General features: G+C 44.4%; 1 protein-coding gene across 1 annotated transcript in view; it reads left to right on the top strand.

Annotated features, from left to right (window-relative positions):
* The window catches only part of SLC6A7 (solute carrier family 6 member 7), a 1,098,089-nt gene that overhangs the window by 887,347 nt on the left and 195,783 nt on the right, over positions 1–14,959 (top strand). The window contains exon 9 of the mRNA XM_044069564.1: positions 14,797–14,909. Coding sequence (XP_043925499.1) covers positions 14,797–14,909 — 113 coding nt within the window. The remainder of the gene's footprint in view (positions 1–14,796; positions 14,910–14,959) is intronic.

Genomic DNA, 14,959 nt, shown 5'->3' with positions numbered 1-14,959 from the left:
TCCAGTCAATGAACAGCTGCTTCTGATGACAGTACCCAGTCTGGGTTGGTACTGGATACAGTCCGTAGCACCCCTGCAAGGCACAGGTACCGTGTCCGTGGCCAGAGACACTGATCTGTATGACCTGGCAGGTACAGTCTGTGGCTGTCCACAAACTCCAGTATATGGCAGCCATGAGGTGGAACTGTGTGCATCCATACACACATGCAAATTGACAACACCTAGGGCTACATATGCACACACTGCATCAACATTGCCCCACCTTCTACTGCTGTCCCTCACCAACACACATACACATACATGTCAATTGGTGGTATCTGTGGCTGACTCAGGCATACCAAGTTCACACCCTGTGCATATGATGAAACTGTGCCACCTCCTGCAATCAGTAACAACTGTGCAGGTACAGGTTAACATGTTGCTGATGCACAGGGTGACCACATAGATGTGTAGTAATAGTATCATGTTGTTAACAGTACTGTGTGCTGAATTAATTGTGGGTATATCACAGCATGCCTGATGCAGTAAGTGTGTGATTGTCATGTCCTGTTGTCTACACCCATGGTAAGTACCATAGTGTATCATCTGCACATGTTGGCATACTGGTGGTAATGATGTCAACAGAAGGCTACATACATAGGTAGCACAGGGCATAGGGTAATGAATGTAGTAATACACAATGATGGACATGTAAATTGCAAGTGGCATGTTGCCCACACTAGACTCTGCAATGCAGATGTTTGAGGATGTTGATATGTGTGCAGTACTACACGACTGGTACAGGACACACAGGAGCACCCTAGCACTGCATGCTCACATCTCATACCATGCTAGACAGCCCCAACACACATAACTAACTGTCACAGGAGGGAGAGTCCCCATATATGTCAGGGATACTGTGGTGGCAGGCCAGGTAGCATACATCCTACTAAGTATGGAACCACTGAGTGAAGCTCAGTGTCTGTTATTTGACATGTGTATTACTGCAGGTATGAGCACATGGGTTTCCATCCAGTTATTGCACATCCTGACAGTACATGGTCTGTACACTTGTGTGCACTGAGACTGGACCCTAGCCATCTGTCCCGTGTATTTCTATGTACATGTGCATAGTGCCTGCATATTTGCAGTGTTACCTACTGGAACTGGTGCAGCTTGTTTGTTGTACAATGGACTACATGCAGCCCTGTTTACTGTAGCTTTGTTTGCATGAATGTTTGCTTGCAATTACCCTGGAATACTGATCACACCTGCAATGCATAGTTATAGAGCTTCTGTGGACTCCTAGTGCCATCTGCATAGCTTACTATATGTATGCCCATGTCCCACTTGACAGGATGTCACTGTTTGTCCTGTTCACATGTACATTGCCTGTGACACAGTGCATATGACTTACCCTGCATGTGTCCACGTGAGCAGTCATATATGCTACTGCTAACTAATCACAGGCACTACACCTTCACATATTCATCTTCTGTTGAACTACCTGCTTCGCTAGGGACGGCCTGCACCTGTCACCCCTGGGCTTTCAGATATTGGCAAAGGCTCTTGCTACCCCCATAGTGCATATGTTAGGCAAGGCTCAAATGACAAACCCACCTTCATAGGGATCACAAGGGATAAGAAACTAAGAGTAATGCTACCCAACGCCAGAAGTCTAGACCTCCAGATGCATGCACCCAAAACACTTCTTGGCATGGAGAACATTGATATCTGTGCAGTAACAGATGCCTGGTTCAGGGCTACTGAGAGCACACCAGCACTACCAGGTTTAACCTGGTTGATTTCTTTGAAACAGTCATCAAGGCCATTGATGAGGGGAAGGTGGTTCACACAGCCTACCTGGACCTTGCAAAAGCCTTCACAACATTACCCCACTTGGGCATTCTAGAGAAGCTTACCAGCTTAAATATAAGCCCCTATGTCACTAGATGGATTGCACAGTGGCTCAAGGACAGAACCCACATGATTAGCATTGCTGGAGCCATGCCAGACTCCAAACCAGTTACGAGTTGTGTCCCATAAGGCTCAGTCCTGGGACCTCTCTTGTTTGGTATATATTTATTGGAGGTACAGACCAACACGGATGGACTGTGGCTGACCAAATATGCAGATGACTGCGAACTGGCCACCATAATCGACTCTCCAGCTGACACAAGCGTCTTCCAAAGGGGCATCATAGAAACAGACAACTTGTGCCAGAGCCATGGCCTTCAGCTGAACAGTGTTTAGAAAGGGGAATGTGCATCCTGTAGTCTGTTCTCCTAGTTGCCAAAAGGGACATTTCCCTCACACACAATTGCACACACACTAACCCCCCCTCAGACAAAACACACACTTGTCAATTGCAGGATTCAAACCCCTATCTGACTATGTTATGACACTTGAGACTGACACATTAGCAGAGTGTGCTATTCGCATTACTGGGAGGTTTCCTTTCTCCTGCTATACTTATAGAGTGCTGACATCATCAGTGTTTGGAAAGGGGAATGTGCATCCTGTAGTCTGTTCTCCTAGTTGCCAAAAGGGACATTTCTCTCACAGACACTAACACCCCTCAGACAAACACACACACTTGCCATTCGCAGGATTCAAACCCCTACCTAACTATGTTATGACACTTGAGACGGACACATTAGCCGAGCGCGCTATTCGCATTATTGAGAGATTTCTCTTCTCCTGCTATACTTATAGAGTGCTAACATCATCAGTGTTTGGAAAGGGGAATGTGCATCCTGTAGTCTGTTCTCCTAGTTGCCCAAAGGGACATTTCCCTCACACACACTAACCCCCCTCAGACAAACACACAAACCTGCCATTCACAGGATTCAAACCCCTACCTAACTATGTTATGACACTTGAGACGGACGCATTAGCAAAGTGCACTATTCGCATTACTGGGAGGTTTCCCTTCTCCTGCTATACTTATAGAGTGCTGACATCATCAGTGTTTGGAAAGGGGAATGTGCATCCTGTAGTCTGTTCTCCTAGTTGCCAAAAGGGACATTTCCCTCACACACACTAACCCCCCCTCAGCCAAACACACACACTTGCCATTCGCAGGATTCAAACCTCTACCTAACTATGCTATGACAGACGCATTAGCGGAGCGCGCTATTCGCATTACTAGTAAGTTTGTTTTCTCCTGCTGTACTTATAGGGTGCTGACATCATCAGTGTTTAGAAAGGGGAATGTGCATCCTGTGGGGAGGCAGACACCAAGCACACTCTGGCTAAGCTGTCATTCCCTAGGGCAAACAGCCTAGTGTTGACCTCTACACCCATATGTTTAATTGTCAAATGCACATTATTTGTTGCTGATAGACTGTTTGCACATCTTTATTGCCATAGCATTCCCTGTTTGTATGAACAACTTGTGCATCTGTGGAAGATGTTTGCATATGGGAGGGATCCACTATATCACGTATGTCTCTGTAGTCATTTAACTGTGTGCACTGGGCAGACTGCTGTAATGTGGTTGGTTCCAGGAATAACACGTAAAAATAACAGATATGTGTGTCCAACTGCTAAACTGAGATTTGGCCTAAGTGTGTGAGCATGCCCAGTTCAGCCTTCCCATGGCATGTTGTCTAACGTATGTCTCATTTATCAAAGTGTGTGAGCATGCCCAGTGTGAGCATTCCATATGTTGGACTCTGCAGCCCACCACATTTGTGGATGAGTGTGAACTTCAACAAATATCACCCGTTTATGGGTGTGTTGTGTGTCGTGTTGTGTAGTTACTGTACAACTGCTTTGTGTGTGAACACAACAGGATTATACTGTGCCTGCAGTGTTTGCATGGGATACTTTGCATACAGTTGTCAACATCCTTTCACACTGACCTAACACTGTAGTACTGTATAGTGTACTGGTAGTACTTTGACTGTGGTGGACAGTATCCTGGGCTTTAGTGCTATCACTGCTTTACATTTCGATAGTGGGCACTACAGCCTGGTTAGGGGCCAGTTGTGTACATATGACCATGCTGCATTCTGTTCAGATATGAACTACTTAAACCAGGCTTGTCCAACATTGGTAGTGTATTCCACAACATAGGTGTACATTTGCAAACACTAGCGATGTGCCCTTGTCCATGTCTAATGCTAGTTGGAGAGTGTGTTTGTCCTTCAACACACATTGTCACAGTCCTTCCATGTTTGCCTGTACCTATGGGACATATATACCAGACGAGGGAGATCCCAGGACAAAGCCTTGTGGGATACCAGTTATATCTGATTTGTAGTCTGACATGGCTGCAGCATGTCTGACCATGTCTGTTCTGTCCTTGGTCTGGTTTGCAACCCCTCTACTGACATGTGGGTTTATATTTAAGCTGGTGAACTTATATATAATGAACACGTAGGGTATTGTATAGAAGCCTTTGTAAGGTCAAGCTACGCTGTGTGGACCACATTGCCCTCATCAATGACCTTAATGATTGTTTCAATTGAGTCAAACATGTTTAGGGGCAGGATCTGCACTTGAGAAAGCCACACTGGGTAGGGTCCAGTGTCAGTAGGTCCCCAATATCTTTATGTCTGTGGTACATGCTGATCCTTTCCATAGCTGTGCAGACCAAGCTTCTCAGGATTCTGGGGTAGTAGCTTTCAGTATCCATTCAGGCAACACCTTTGTTGAGAAGGACCACTGTTGTTGTACACTGCTCTTTGGGTACATATTCTGTGGTAAGGCTGACATTGAGCAGTAGTGTGGTTTGGCATTCCATTCATCTTGGAGTCCATGTTGCACTAAGCCCAGGACACCATCTCATACCATTGCTGCTGTGTGTTTTGCTTTGTAGATGTTGGCTGTTACCTCAGCATCTGCAATGTCAGGGGGCCAGCAGTCTGCTGGGATAGATATTCTGCATTCGGGGGGGGGGGGTTTGCACTGCAACTGTCAGGATGTATGTTGGCAATATGTGTGTGTGTTTGTGATATTTGTGTGATTCAGGGCATATCTGTGGATTCCCAAAATGGTTCCTACCATCAGTTGTGAAAGCCTTGGGATTATCCTTAGTGTACTGTACAATTTGTATCTTCATAGGTTCATTGGTTCATACTAGGCTATCCACCCTAGGGCATTTGTTAGCCTAGCCAGAGTGTGTGTGGCTTTTGCCACCCTTGCTATGTGAATATTATGGCCATTTATGATTTGCTTTGCTGTGCCTCTGTCTGGACATGACACAGTGAAGACCCCCAGTGTAACTCTACAATCATCCATCCACTTGGCAAGATTCCTGTTGAAGAGTGTCAGTGAGGGGCTCTGCCTAACATGGAGTGGGATTCTGGTCCAGGGTGTGGAGAGCCTCTGGATTATGTATCTGTCCCACCAGCACATCCTATTTCATTATTTGTTGAGGTTGACATCTCTCACTCTCACAGCTCCGATGGATTTGAGTTTTCTGGGGTGGAGCATGTCCATTACTTCTGTGTTGAGCATGGCCTTCTACAACAGGCATGCAATGCCTCTGTGTAGGCAGTATGTGACTGCATTCAGCTGGGGTGTCTACAGCCAGGCAGCATATGACATATATTTGAGACCCTTCATCCTCTTGGTGAGATACCTTTCTAACTGCTGCAGGTGTCAGGTAAGGTACATCCCATATGAGGCATTGTACTAGATTATGGGCATGATTAGAGAACAGTATAGGGGCACAATGACCTCTGTTGGCATAGATGTGAATCCTTTTCTGATACGGTGTCAAATGTAGACAGTCTTCCTAGCCACATTGGCAATGTGGGTGTCACATAACAGGTTACTGTCCACTTGTGTCCCTAGGTCCCTGGTTACTCCTTCCATACATAATGGTTTACCACCTATGTGGTAATTTGTGGTACCTTGTTTGGTATTTGGTGGGACATTCATACTGTCCAGTGTCTTCAGGACGGCTGGGTGGGGTTCCTGTGTGTGAGAGTGTGGTCTGTAGCATGCTACAGACTGTACAGCAGTCTTGCCTACAGTTAGTTGCACATGGGTGGGCTCCAATGCCTTGTACATTGTCAGTTACCTAGACGTATGGGTGTCTGTGCTGACTATGGATACTCACCCTCCTTTTATGTTTTGTTCCAGGTTTTGGGGCCATGACACATGATACGTGGTATAACCTGGTAGTGCTGGTGTGCTGTCAGGAGGCTTGCAGCAGGTTTCTGTCACTGCACAGACATCGATGTTCTCCATACTGGGGATGGCCTTGGGAGCATGCATATTGGGGTTTACACATCTGGCATTGGTCAGCATTTCCCTTATGTTTCTTCCCACTTATGTTTTCTAGGGTGGTGGGTCTGGGTCAGTCTTTTCAGCCTTGCCTACAAAAGGCTCTATGGAGGTGGCAAAGGCCTTATCTAATATTCAGATGCCCAGGGGTAACAGGTGCAAGCCATCCCAAGAACAGCTGCGTGGCTTGTCAAGCATGACATCCCAAGCAGACAGACATTGCATCCCCTTGGAATGACACCAGTAAGTGTGCCACTTGCTATGACTGATCATTCCGTGTTTGTACTGTGGCATTATTCTTGGTAAGGGTAGGATGCTGCAAACGGTGAGTGTCATACCGGCCTGGACTACATAATCAGAGAGCTCATCTATGTCTCTTTTCATGTAGTCTAGGGAGGTACATCTCAGGTCATTCACACCAGCATGGACTATGACTGCATCATATTTCTACATGCTTTGGAGTGACCTGCATACTTCTGTTATGTGGCATATTGTGGCAGCCTACAGGCAGCTTACTGTACCCTTTCCCTTGTTCAGTCTGGTGTGCGGGACAGCAGTGTGTCTGACTATGGAGTCACCTATTACAACTGTATCAGGCATGTTGTTTCTCCTTCTGGCCTGTGACTGTTTGGCACACCAGCTTTGTGTACTATGTGTTGCATGTGCTATGTTTGGATGTTGTTTGATTGGGTGTCTGCTTTAGAGGCCTCTTTTGGTGTGCTGTGTTTGTAATTTGTGCCTCCGGGAATGTTTATCTGTGTTTATGTGTTTGGTTTGCAGTTGTGATAGGTCTATGTGCGACTGTGTTTGTGGTGTGTGTGGTTACCTTCTCCTCCTGACTAGTTTTGGGAGTACTGAGTTGAGGGAGCTCAGCCTCCAGTTTGGATAGATGGTTGCATCTCACACATATATTTGTATATCTTGGGTGGAGTTGGGGGTTGTCTGTGTACTTGGGGCAGGTGTAACATTGCCTCAGGATTCACAGATTCAACTTGTTGTGGCTGGCCTTAGTGGATTGTATGTGTGGACAGATTTTATTGCCATACTACTGATCAGTGATTACTTCATTGTTTATGTTTGCTCTATCATGTAGTAGCTTCCTCATTCTCTTGCATGGTTTGGTTATGGCTGGTGTTCACCATGCCAGATTCCTGCATGTATGGCATTGTGTCTTGTTTTAATTTAGGATTGCATAATCCAAGCATTCCTGGCAGTGTTCATGGAATGGCTGTATTACAGGTTCTGAGGTGTGGCCCATATTTTGCACCTGCACAGGACCTTTAATGGATTCCACATCAGTTTGGAGGAGTGCAAATATTGCTTAACACATGTTTTCCACTGTGGTTTTCTGGCCAGGGACTGTGGTCAGGATTTGTATATCCAGTGTGATTACTCTATGGTCTGGTTTTACCAGTGAGCAATACACTTCTCATCTTGCCATCCAGTACCCATGTTGCTGATTATCACATCCAGTATGCTTACCCCTCTTGTGGGAGTGGTACGTTGTTCCTGGGCCTTTTGGTTTATGGATTCTATGAACTTTTGTCCTACACTGTTGGAGCTAGTATAATGCTCCCAGTCTATGTCTGGGTATTTTCAGTCACCCAATATAATGTGGTTTGGAGGACTTGATATATTCATGTATTCCAGCATAGGCCAGGTGCAGTTCCTGGTGTTGGGACAGTAGTCTGTAGCAGGCTATAAACTGGGGGGCAGTTTTAGCCACTGTTACTTGACCATGGCTAGTCCATGCTGCTTTTTGTTGTGGTACCAACATGGGGGATGTGGTTATCCTTGACAATTCTTGCTAGTCACCCTCCTTTTGTAGCTTGTTCCATGTTTTGAGGCTGTACAGCACAGTATGAGGTGTAACCTGGTAGTGTTAGGGTGCTGTTGTGAGCCTTGGCTCAGTTTTCTGTTACAGCGCAGATATCAACATTCTCCATACTGGGTGAGTTTAGACTGCATGCATCTTGCTGTTTTGACTTATCCCTTATCTTATTCTTATCCCTTCTGATACCTATGGAGATAGGTTTGTGTTTTGAGCCTTACCTATTCAGGGCACACTGTGGGTAACAACAGCCTTTGCCAGTATCCATATGGCCTGCACTGATAGGTGCACGCCAGTCCTAGCAGGTGGTGCATCATGTCATGCTCAGCATGTCATCCCAGACTGGCACACATTGGATCCCCTTTGACTAACTGCGATACTTCAGTCAATTATTGCACTTGATCATCTCATTGTCATGTTGTGGCATGATGCTTGGTGAGGGTAGGATGTTAGTCAGGGTCCTCAGGTGTGCATATAGTACATGGTGTTACATTACTTAACACATAGCATTCATGCCTCAGGTGGTGCTGCAGGGCTGCCTCTGTCGGATGCGCATATTACACTTCCCTGTACATGTTTGAGAGCAGGTTGTGTCATGTTAGGCATCCCTGTTACTATATGAGTGAGTCAGAGAGGGGTATCATTCCCAGGGTTCCTACTGAGCCAGTGTATGTGCTATGCATTGCCTCTTTGCCAAGGCCAGGTCATACTGGGCATGCCTCCTTCTGCCTACTGGGGCAGGCTCAGGTTGTTCCTCCTCCAAGTCACGCTCTGCCTGTGATGGCCTTGGCAATGGTGGGGGGCTGTTTGGCCCGGCCCTCTGCTGGTCCTGCTGCAGCTGTTTTCGCAAGATCATATTTTGTAGCATAGCACATACCATGGCAATTTGGGTACATGTAGTTGGTGTGTACTGCAAGGCTCCACCAGATGTGTCCAGACACCGGAACCGTGACTTGAGCAGCCCAAACACACGCTCTATTACATTACGTGTTTGTGCGTGTGCCTCATTATGGCGTTCCTGTTCAGGTGTGTGTGCGTTTCTGATGGGTGTCATCAGCCACGGCTCCAGTGCATAACCTGCATCCCCCACTAGGTGTCCATGTGGGATGTCCCCATTGGCAAATGTCTGGTACAGCTGTGTCAAATGCCAGATGTGGGAATCATGGTAGCTCCCAGGACAGCCAGCACACACATTCATTATTATGCCCTGGGCATCACACATGACCTGGCAGTTGATGGAGGGGAAGCCCTTGCGGTTGATGTATGCCCTACCCCGCTCACCGGCTGGTGCTATGATGCGTATGTGCGTGCAGTCTATTGCACCCACTACCTCAGGGTATTCCGCTATTTGCTGGAAGAGACGCATATTGCTGGCCAATACCTCACGGGCATTGGGGAAATATACATGATCACCGACATGTGCTGACATGGCATCCAGGAACTGATGCAGTACCCTGGAGGCTGATGCCTGTGATATCCCCATCATATCACCAGTTGGTCTCTGGAAGGTACCTGTTGCTAGTATTCTTAGGCCAACACATACCTTGGTTTCCACTGGGATGGGTTCCCTCTGTTGGTTCTGTGTGTGAGGCGTGGCCTGCACAGCTCCACTATTTGCTGCAGGAGGTCTCTGTCCACTCTATAGCACTCTACTATCTCCAGCTCAGGTAACCCGTGGTAGGTGACCCTGGGCCTGTACACTCTTCTCCGTCTCCTCACTGTGGGTTGTCTGGCACCATCTGCATTGTCACCACCCTCAGCAAGTCGCCTATGTCTCATTATGACAGCTATGGCAGCCCCTAACATTTCTGCTCTGAGTTCAGCTTTTTCAGTTTGCACTTCTGATAACTTAACTCCTGTCTTGCAGTGTCTCTTGAGAGAAACATCCTGCACTGCTGTTTGCAGAGTTTTAAGTGCTGGGCTGGGCTACTATTCTGCCTGTGTAATTGCCTGCATCTAATTGTTTTCACCTGCTAGCTCCAGCAGTATTCCCTGCTAGCTTCCTACTAAATCTGTTGCTTCCTTTTTCCTCTCTGTTTCCTCAGGGCGGAGCCATGTGTAAACCAGCAGAAACACGCTCACAGTGGCTTACACGCGCGCACACATGCTTACACAGTTCAGAATCTGCTTATTCGGATTAAAATGCGTGCACGCCCGCGCAAACAGTGTTAAACATCTCCCAACACGCTCCCACATGCTCAGTCTGCCTTACACGCGCGCACACTGCCTTACTCGCGCTTCATGGCGCGCACATGTGCGCATACACATCCAGCAAGAAACTTTGGTGTAGGCAACAGTGTATACCTTCCATTTCTTGACTTTCTCATGCTTAGTTAGTTTCACACCTCTTTCCATGATATCTGTCTGACATCTGTCATGTAACTCTGACCTCCAATGAACTGCATTACTTTCTACCATTCCCCCCTGTGATGTCACCTATCTCCTACTCTGTTCCTCCCCCTTCTGTAACTCTTACACTACTCAGACTGTGCTCATTTGCTATGTGACAGTGGAATTCAGTATCCTTACACTCATTTGCATCAGATTGCCTACTAATGCTTAGTTACATGTCTTAGACTCAGCTTCCCCCCTTAGCAACCACTACACGGTGGCCATGTTGGTTTTGGTCTGCTGCTCCCTGCATTGACATGCCATGTATTGCATAAAACCCACATTTGTGGGTTTAAAACCTTCGTTTTTATGTTCTATACAGCGCAGCCCGTTTGCGTGGGGCTGCGCTGGGTTTAAACATCGGCAATCGCCGAAAAAAAAATTATATTTTTAATATATTTGCATCAGGTTACCTTGCCAATGGCCACATATTTGGCCATTGGCATGCTGTCTGACACATATGCACCCTTTTGGAGCTGACATGGCTTCACTGCAGTTTTTGCAGAAACGTACTCAGTTGTCAACTGAGTACATTTCTGCAGCTAAAACGGCTCTTACACGGGCTGTTCTGGGCTTCCTGGATTGCTAATTTATTTATTTTATTTATTTATTTTACATTTGTTAACCGGGCTAGTCTGGCTGGATACATGTCCATTTTCAGCAGAGGCCCGAGGAGAAAAGCTCCACTAATAGACTACGACAATACATGAAGACTACTTACTAAGTAGATCAAACTTTTTAACAGAGAACAAAACAGAAAACAAATCACAATGTCCCAACAGAATACAGATTGTCTTGACTAACTTAAGTAGGTTACAGTAAGATGAAGATCAAAGTTCATATCATGTGGTTGAGGAGATAAATTCAGGCACAAGAAAATACAGTTGAGTGAAGAAAGTACAGTTGAGTAATCATCCTCATTTGCATGCTATTCAGCTGCAAGTGAGGTGATTAACTTATCCACGCCCACTCCGTGTAAGAGCCGTTTTAGCTTGGTTCTTACACGGACTTTGGGCTGTTCCTGGATCGCGAAGGCTGCATGGAGTCTTACACTACTCTTAGACTCCGTGCAAGCCTTCGTGAATCCGGCCCAAAGTCTGAACTCCGAATGCTGGAAACATCCCTGATATTCTGGACTGTAAAATTTAGCTCCCTTCTTGACCCATGTTAGCAATTGTTTTTAGGTGTGGAGCATTCAGAAATGTCGCCTTCTGACTTTTTTTTTGTCATTTGGACAACTTGGCAGTACGGATTTCCCGTAAACAATACATATATTCCATGTGTACACAGGCATACAACATAGGTAAACAAATATGCATTCCTTTTCTTCATATATCTACAATTGATGAGTAGAGGACTTATAAGTTATTCATTATTTCTACCAAAAAAACAGATAGAAAGAAATGCGCTAAACATTTTTGTTGATCTGCTTTAAATATAACCGCAAAAGTAATTCAATAACCGTAAGTAACCCTTTCAACAAAGTCAGTAGTAGTACCATTTGGCAACATTATTTAATAATGAAATAAATACAGAAATTCATGCAGTAAATCGGCCTAAAAAATGTGTAATATGCACTCTTCTTGTCTCCATTTTGTGTCTGCCTCATTTATTTATTTATTTATTTTCTGCCCCATTACATTTCCTTTTCCAGCTGTCCCGAGATCCTGGGGCAGCTCAGGTTTGTACCTCCCAGGGGATTGCTCACTATCTCTGTCTGCCTGTGGATGTTTTCTCAGAGTCGGGATGATACCTCAAGTTCTCTGAGTACCCCGGCATGGAATAGCCTGGAAATATGCAAAAGGTGCAAGGTTTGGGACAGTGGACAGTGGTCAGTCAGCTTCAACAAATGCAAGACATCAATCAGCTGATACAGACTCTCAGAACTACTTGGTTTCATCCATCAAGCTACTGGAGGTCTCCACCCCCACATCACTGGGGTAATCCACTGCAGGTCCATCAGGTAGTGGGACTATTTGAGGTCTTCCAGATGATATTGAGACCTGATGCTACACCTCCTCCCCCTTCTCCTTCTACCTGCCATCTGGGTTGTGTTGTTTCCCCCACTCATGTTAGCCCATTGTGCTGTTCTTGTTTCTCTTGTCTTTTATGTTGTGTCCATTCCTTAAACGTTCCATAAGCCTCTCTCCTATGCCCATTTCCTTTACTCTTCTTCCACTTCATTGTTACATAAAAAAACCTTGAAAACTAGGGGGTCTATCTACCTCCCAAAATATAGTACTCCTCCTCTCCCACCTCCTCCAGCATAATTGTCTTGATGCATTCCTTTTGTGTGCACTTTGTCTTCTGTCTCCCTTTTTCTAGCTGTCCTATCTTCACATTCCCAACCTTACAAAGATCCAATCAGGGTGACCACATAAGGATGCCCATACATTCAGTGCATAACACTTTATCATCTGTTTTAAGTACGCTTCTACATATTTGTGCTTGTAAGTTCATAGGCAAGTATTTTCCTTACTCATTTTCATATCTTACACTGTGAATTTCTATGTATTATAAACTGCAATTATATGCATTATAAACTGGAAATTTTATATATTGTAAACTGCAATTATATGTATTATAAACTGGAAATTTTATGTATTGTAAATTGCAAATATATGTATTATAATCTGTCTGTAACTGCGGCTTTTCTCCTCGGGTCTCCACTGAAAATGGGTCTCTGGCCCAGCTGGACAAACCCGGTTAATAAATGTCAATAAATAAATAAATAAAATAAATAATAGGATAGCTGCCCTTGTGGGCCATTTTAAGCCAAACCAGTTTTCCTTTTTGTGTTCAAATTAACCTATCGCATTCAGTTAGAGATTCCCTTTAATGGTTGATAATTATATATTACCCATAATGATGATAACTGGGATCATACCATAGATAATTTGAGGGAACTCATGCACTGAATAATTGGATAAAGCATTTAGGACCTGCTTCTATCCATTAGTTGTAGTACAGGGGGCAGATGTACTTGAATATGGACAGGAATAAGCTTTGTTTTATGAGGATGGGAGAGTCTGTTCCAGAGCTGTGGTATCCTCTGCGAGATATACTGTCTTTCCAAACCATTCTGTTGATGTTACAGAAGAGGATTAGATCCCTAGACTTAGTCTTTTTAGTGCCATTTGACTTGCTGATGTGTAGTAAATGCATCAGCAATGGGTCAGAGGATGTAGTGTATGTCAGACACAGGTCACCTCTTGGCAGTCTGCAAGACAGTCCGCATAGTAATGGGACTTTGAGGAGGTCCATGTAGGACATGTTGGTTAGGCCTTTAGCAAAATATCTTTGTGGGTGTTTCAGTTGTTGCATGTGTCTGGACATATACATGGTAAAATGGTCATTATACTCAATGACTGTCCCAATTAGCCTACATAAGTGGGCTTGGGCAAGGGGATGCTCACCTTCCAATTACAAAAATAGCCAAAAGTAGTCATCAATTCTCACTCAAATGTTTATACTTGCATATAACCACATTAGTTTTAATCCACTTAATGAACTTATAGACTGCCAAGCCATTTATACAGTTAACTGGCACTCAGCATATTTGTATATAGGCTTTGTGGCACTCTTTGCCATATGGTCTTGTACACAAACAATCTATGGAACTATGAATACTAACTTTAAATTCAACTGTATGTCTTATAGGTATATAGTACATTAGAAATGAGCATTACTGATTCTTTGGCAGGTTGTTTAACACAGAAAATTCCCAGAGTTCCAGGCACAATTCCTAATGTCATAATAAGCAAGCAGCAAAGTGATGTATTTAGGAGTTTTCCTTAAATACTTTTTTAAGTTAGCTTTTAACTAATAAAACAGACCAGATGCATTCTGCCCTCCCTTCTGTTTACTTGTTGGTGATAAATTAATCTATCCAGCATTATCATCTTTTGCATAAAAATAGGCTCAGAGACCAAAAACTGAAAAATAGCTTTTTTATAAAATCTATCTTGGTGCAGTAAAAGGCACGACATCATTTTCTGTATTCTAATGGTTCAGGGTTAATTAAAATGGTTAAGGTTAGCCTCAGCTCATTGATAATCAGGATTACTCATAATCCTGAGTAATAGTTAGCTAAAGATAACCTTAACTGGTTTAATTAACCCTGAAACATTTTATTGAGGACAAAACTCTTGAAATGTTATTCATTGTGTTGCCTATTGCCTAGCTATTCCAGTGAACAATAAACCGAATATAGTCACATGATGATGATGATGATGATGGCGAGTTTTAAAGATGGTATATTAAAAGACTTGAAATACAATCTACTTGTATAGAATCACTGCTGATGTTTTTATTTTATTTTATTTTATTGCTTTCCTGTCTGTGTTTATTCCTAGGTCCTGGCCTGGCCTTCGTAGTTTATCCTCAAGCAATGACAATGCTGCCTCTTGCTCCATTTTGGTCTTTCCTCTTCTTCTTCATGCTCCTAACCTTGGGCCTTGACAGTCAGGTACACCAGTCATTCAGGACAGTGTGATATAAAATTCCACAAGTACCAGT

The sequence above is a fragment of the Protopterus annectens genome, chromosome 4.part0, assembly GCF_019279795.1.
Source record: "Protopterus annectens isolate FY-2018-M chromosome 4.part0, PAN1.0, whole genome shotgun sequence".
NCBI classification, from domain to species: domain Eukaryota; kingdom Metazoa; phylum Chordata; order Ceratodontiformes; family Protopteridae; genus Protopterus; species Protopterus annectens.
Note: the sequence above shows the minus strand (reverse complement) of the source record. Positions and strands in the feature narration are given on the sequence as shown.